At 38.4% G+C, this 6,038-nt stretch overlaps 2 protein-coding genes across 4 annotated transcripts in view; one reads left to right on the top strand and one right to left on the bottom strand.

The window, feature by feature from the left end:
- Positions 2,074–4,625, top strand: LOC104710818 (sodium-coupled neutral amino acid transporter 3). 3 transcript variants are annotated; one of them, XM_010427476.2, is made up of 6 exons: positions 2,074–2,303; positions 2,551–2,986; positions 3,087–3,239; positions 3,371–3,574; positions 3,679–4,144; positions 4,239–4,551. In XM_010427476.2, exons 2-6 carry the CDS (start codon positions 2,569–2,571, stop codon positions 4,372–4,374), a joined length of 1,377 nt encoding a protein of 458 aa, XP_010425778.1. In that variant the 5' UTR covers positions 2,074–2,303; positions 2,551–2,568; the 3' UTR covers positions 4,375–4,551. The 3 variants fall into 3 exon arrangements, with proteins under 3 accessions (XP_010425778.1, XP_010425779.1, XP_010425780.1); XM_010427477.2 differs by having other exon boundaries at positions 2,080–2,272; positions 4,239–4,625; XM_010427478.2 differs by lacking the exon at positions 2,074–2,303 and adding an exon at positions 2,415–2,433 and having other exon boundaries at positions 4,239–4,625.
- Positions 4,734–6,038, bottom strand: part of LOC104710819 (protein ABHD17B-like) — a 4,135-nt gene continuing 2,830 nt past the window's right edge. Inside the window, exons 6-7 of the mRNA XM_019230423.1 lie at positions 5,111–5,253; positions 4,734–5,027 (exon numbers count right to left, since the gene is read on the bottom strand). Coding sequence (XP_019085968.1) covers positions 4,955–5,027; positions 5,111–5,253 — 216 coding nt within the window. The 3' untranslated portion in view covers positions 4,734–4,954. The remainder of the gene's footprint in view (positions 5,028–5,110; positions 5,254–6,038) is intronic.

Genomic DNA, 6,038 nt, shown 5'->3' with positions numbered 1-6,038 from the left:
AACCTAACCTAAGCCACCAAGGGAGAGGGAGAGAGAAGCCGCCAAGGGAGAGGGAGAGAGAAAGCCGTGAGAAGAAGAGAGAGAAGGACATGTCGCGGAAGTGGCGGATCTAATAATACTTATAGTGACTGTGGCAAGCTTTGATGGTGGTGGGGAAGCAAAACAGGAGTAAACAGAGGTGGAGTAAGAAAACAAAGAGAAAGGAGAAAGATTAATTAAGGAGGCAGATCCGAGTTCATGCTTTGTGGGGATTATTTCCGTCGGACCAGAAGGAGTTAGGCCACGAGTAGGACGTCTCTGGAAAGCTGATGCAGTGAAGAATTCGCAGCAGTTGACAGAACCTTAATCGGAGTTAAACCCGAGGAGTTATGGGCGTTGCTTTCTGGAGAAGTAACTGCAAGTCTGTAAACTCAGAAACCCTAAGAGGCTGTTCCGAGATAGGTTCTTCATGGCAACGTTTGGAGGTCATAGCAATGTCCGATCGGTCTGAATCTTTGTGGAGTTCTTCATGCTATTACTAGCTACATATTCAACAGTGGGATCGTGATTTTAACGGTTAGTTAAGGTTTTACCTGTGTGTTCCTGAGACATATTTGTGTGGAAATAAATGGTGACAATGTAATGTTTGGTTGGCAAACGAGGTTGGATGGAGCTGCAGCTTTGTAGGAGTGTTCATGAATCTTGGGTCTGACATTAAAAGGGAAAGGATAATTGATCTCCATCAATTAAGTGGCAAAGGTGAGGGTGGTAATCGCGGAAACACAATGATTATTTTCTAAACATGTTCTTCATGAATTGATTGTATAGGCTTGGAAACTATGTGATTGGATATGTCTATTGTTTGATATTGTATGCTTTGATATGATGATTAGATGTATGATTATAATGAATGTTGACATGATATGATGAGTTGATGTGTAACATGATGATCGTTGTGTAGTGATATGAAATGAGATTGTGTGTTGGGGACACAAACATGGGATTTGTTTTGTGTCTCGTGATGGGTGGAACATGGGATTTGTTTCGTACCTGGTGATGGGCGGAACATGGGATTTGTTTTGTACCTGGTGATTGGACGAACATGGGATTTGTTTCGTGCCATGCTAAGCCGATGGGATTTCAGTTTAGCGATATTGATGAACGTGGATATGATTGACTATGATGATTTGAGAAATGTGGTTTAAATGATATTATGATTATATGCTAGGTTGAATATTATGTGAAATCGTTATGCTTGTTGGATGTATGTCAAGAATGTGGAGTCTGATTCTATGCAATGCACTGATTGTTGAACGTGATTAAAATGTCGTCATTGTGTTCACCCTTTAATGTTTTTCCTCAGGTTAAAAAAACAAGATTGAAGAGTTTTATTTTTAAGAAAGAAGGATTTTGGCGGGACCATTTGAATAACACCTTATCTTGGCCGATAAGGCGGGATGGGTGTTACAAACGAGCTATGAAACCCTCTAGTCGATTTTGCAATGTTTCAGAGATAGTTTTAAGTAAGTCCATGGAGTATCTTGATTTGTAAACGTTTTCGGCTAGAGCTTCCCAAACCTGCGAGATAAAACCACAAGCAAAAACAGGTTGTTTCTAGTCTATGTATTGCAGAAGACACATGTACATTAACGATCACATAATACTTCTTCCTAAACTTGTAGAACTCTTAAACATCCCTGAAATGGCAAGCTCACATCAAAATGTTATATATACAACCATCCTCTCTCTTTTTTNTTTTTTTTTTTTTTTTTTTTTTGACAGCAAACAGAAATAATTAACGTCTTGCTATTTTTTAACACCACATATGTACATCTCTTCATTTTAGATAACTTCAAGCAAATTATATACGAATTCAGTGAATCCTGAAAACACCGCGTCGATTCTCACCCAAATCGAATCAGCACACCTAAGGTCAAATAAATCGTCAGCACAATAATAATACAGTAAATTTGACAATATTTAATTCACCTCTTCCGGCTAAACACGTTTCTCATCATCCAATAACAAACAAAAACTCTTCTTTTAAAAAAAGAAGATTAAACAGAGTTTCGTACAGAATCATCATTTGCATCGTCAGCAAAACCAAATTCGTGTGGCCTATAATTTCCCATCAACCCCCAAATCTCTTTCTCCACAAAAACTCTTCTTCAGGAGATAAATCAATCTTCTCTCTAATCTAATCTCTCTCCAACTCTTTTGATAAAACTTTTCCCTAATTTCTTCTTCTACTTTGGGTGTCTGATCTCTCCAACTGGGTTTCGATCAAAATTAGGTCTTTTTGATTCCCTACTTTGTCTAATCCTGTAAGTTTATCAATCAAAGTTCAAATCTTTATCCCAAAAAAAAGAGTCAAATTCGTCTAATTTCAATTTGCCAGCTTAATAATCAGAATCCATTTTCTGGGTCGAACCAGTTTTGCTCAGCTTCAACTGGGTTTGAATCAATTTTACGACTTTTTGATTTCATACTTGTTGAATCAAACCTCGTCTCTTTAATGGTTGTTAAAAACTTTTGTCTTTTTTCCTTTTTTTTTTTTAATGATGTTGACAGCTTGTGGAATAGAAGAAGATGACGATTGAAGATGTAACTCCGGTTCCAAAGAGGAACGGTTCTTCATCTGATGAAATCGTTGCTCCGTTATTACCAAAGTCTCAAGGAGACGAAGTTGCTTATGATGAATTCAATGGAGCTTCGTTTAGTGGAGCGGTTTTTAATCTCGCTACGACTGTAATAGGTGCTGGTATCATGGCTTTGCCTGCTACGATGAAGATACTTGGGCTTGTACTTGGAATCATTATGATTGTTGTTATGGCTTTCTTGACTGATGCCTCCATTGAGTTCTTGCTTAGGTTTAGTAAAGCTGGCAAGAATCGATCTTATGGTGGTTTGATGGGTGGTTCTTTTGGTAATCCTGGAAGGATTTTGCTTCAAGTCGCTGTTTTAGTTAACAACATCGGTGTTTTGATCGTCTACATGATCATCATTGGTATTGTAAATCATCTCCTTGTTTTTTCTAGATTCTGATCATTTGTTGTTGCTACTACTGTGGTTGTTGAATCTTTTTTTTTTCTTTTGTGTGTTTGAAGGTGATGTGTTGGCTGGAAAGACAGAAGATGGAACCCACCATTTCGGTGTTCTTGAAGGATGGTTCGGTCACCATTGGTGGAACGGAAGAGCTGCTGTTCTTCTTATTACAACTCTTGGTGTGTTTGCTCCTTTGGCTTGCTTCAAGCGAATTGGTTAGTGTTTTTGAGTTCGAATACGAATTGTCTGATTCTTTCCTTTTGTCGTAGATATTCCTAGAATGAGATGGGGACTGTGTTACTTTGTATCTTTAGTCCTGATGTATAATGATGCTTTTTCTTTGCAGATTCTTTGAAATTTACATCTGCCTTATCGGTAGCTCTGGCGGTTGTGTTTCTCATCATCACAGCGGGAATTTCGATTATGAAGTTGATCAGTGGTGGCGTGGCAATGCCAAGATTGCTACCAGATGTTACTGACTTAACATCCTTTTGGAATCTTTTCACAGTTGTGCCCGTTCTTGTCACAGCATTTATTTGCCATTACAATAGTATGTATCTGAGTTGTTATTTTGAAAGCATAGCTTTGATGAATAATAAAAAAAAAACAAAAAAAAAAACTCATGTGTTATTGGTTTTGCTTGATTTGTTGCAGTTCACAGCATACAGAACGAGCTCGAAGACCCTACTCAGATAAGACCTGTTGTCAGATCAGCACTTATGCTCTGCTCATCTGTTTACATAATGACAAGTATTTTTGGGTTCCTCTTGTTTGGCGATGATACTCTTGATGACGTCCTTGCAAACTTTGACACCGATCTTGGAATCCCTTTTGGCTCGGTCCTTAATGATGCGGTTCGAGTTAGCTATGCGCTTCATCTGATGCTTGTATTCCCAATTGTTTTCTACCCTCTACGGATTAACATTGACGGGCTCTTGTTCCCTTCTGCTCGATCATTAACTTCCTCAAATGTGAGGTTCGGTTGCCTCACTGCCGGTCTCATTTCTGTAATCTTCTTGGGTGCAAACTTCATCCCAAGCATTTGGGATGCTTTCCAATTCACTGGAGCAACTGCAGCCGTTTGTCTCGGCTTCATCTTCCCAGCTTCTATTATTCTAAAGTAAGTTGATTGTTTATATATATCATCTACACACAATCTTTAAGCAGGGTTTGGTTTTTGGTAATTTATTTTGATTTTTATGTTGTTGTTGCAGGGATCGTCATAGCAAAGCAACAAACAGGGACACGACCTTAGCCATTTTCATGATCGTTCTTGCGGTATTGTCCAATGCAATCGCCATTTACAGTGATGCTTATGCGTTATTCAAGAAGAACGCACCTCGTGAGTAAATCTTGGCCGAGAAATTTGTGTAATTTGGTGTTTCTGGATGAAGGAAGAAAAATAAATCATTCGTTTTTTCTTCTATGTGAGATCGAATAATGAAGAAGACGAGACTTATCTTCTCTATATGTTTGTACCATTGTTGTTGAGTGTTGTTCTAAGCGGACTTTTTCCTTGCTTCTTGATAGATACCAGCTTGAGTGTTGTTTATAGAAACTCTGTATAAAATGTAATGCAGATACATATTTTTATTTTTTCATGGCTCTGATTTGATTGCTTCATATTACCAATTGCTACAGTTGGTGCTCCTCGGCACGAGGCGATCCTTATGGTGTCTATTATGAGTCAGCATTGTAGATTTCTCATATTAACTGTCAAGTAAATACGCGTAAGCATATTCTGATTTGTTGTTTCATAGTTCATGATAACCAAAATCAAGCTTTTGAAATCCAGCAGGACTTGTTAAATTTCAAAACACAAGAGGAAGTAAGTGGGAAAGAGATAACAAACCATCAAACAATTATAATTAGATGTTTTGAATCCATGTGAGAGTGAGTGTCTATGTGTGTTCATGTTTCTTCTTTCACCTTACATGGCTGTTGTTGTAGGCTTGAAACAGTCTATGTTGCAAAATCCTACTGATCTTATCATCTCCCCAAACCTGTCATCAAGTGATCAAACATCATAACCATCACAATCATCATATATGACCAAATCATATAAATCTGAGAAACTGTGTTTTACCTGTCAATGCTATTCCTCCCTTTCTCTGGTTGTAGCTGCAGTTCCGTGGAATTACTCGGTTTCTGAGACCCATCAACGCTTTTTCTCCTTCTCTCTCTCTTATCAATACTAGCCCTCGCTTTATCTGTACTCAACTTCGGCATCTCTCTTTGGTCCATGCTTGTTCTTGATTTCTCTCTTTGATCTGTGCTTGGTCTTGCAGGTTCTCTAATATCCGTACTGCTCCTCGCCTTCTCTGTTTGTGGCACAGGTCCGTTTCTAAGATGAGGTGATTTCTCAATTGCCGACACAAATTTCCTTAAATGTTTTATGTATTGCGGGTATAGCTCTAAGTCACAGTGGTTTCCTCCTTTGATCCAAAGCGGTTCATATTTTTCTTTACACAGATCAAACAATTGCTTCCCATGAGACCAATTAACAACATCATCTGATGTTCCCTGCACACACAACCGAAGGCCTCTGGTGAACAATGAAACTGACTTTGAAAGGAACTAAGAAACCGAAATGGACACGAGATGATACGCACGTGAATTACCAAAACCGGACATTTGACAAAAGATATCTTCTCAATATTCTGCAATTCACAAAAACATATTAGAACAGCAGTAATATCAAGAATCAAGAAAAAGAAAAAAAAACAAGCGGATAAGGAGAAATGTAATATTGCCTTGTAAATGTCAAACCAGTAAGTTCGTTTGACAGGGTACATGACTCTAAGACCAGATGCAATAGCACTATGAAGAACAACAGCTCGTAGGTTTGGCAAACGAGAAGCAAATTCTAATGTCGGACCGCTTCCTACAGATTGTCCATATAAGATAACATCTTGTTCCTTCACACCATATTTCTCTTCCAAACATCTATATACTGCTTCTATATCGCAATACGTGTTCTGTTCACTAGGCTGTTGGGAAAAACACAACACCAG

Source organism: Camelina sativa, chromosome 9, assembly GCF_000633955.1.
Source record: "Camelina sativa cultivar DH55 chromosome 9, Cs, whole genome shotgun sequence".
NCBI classification, from domain to species: domain Eukaryota; kingdom Viridiplantae; phylum Streptophyta; class Magnoliopsida; order Brassicales; family Brassicaceae; genus Camelina; species Camelina sativa.
The sequence above is the reverse complement of the archived record's forward strand: the minus strand, read 5'-3'. Positions and strand labels throughout refer to the sequence as shown.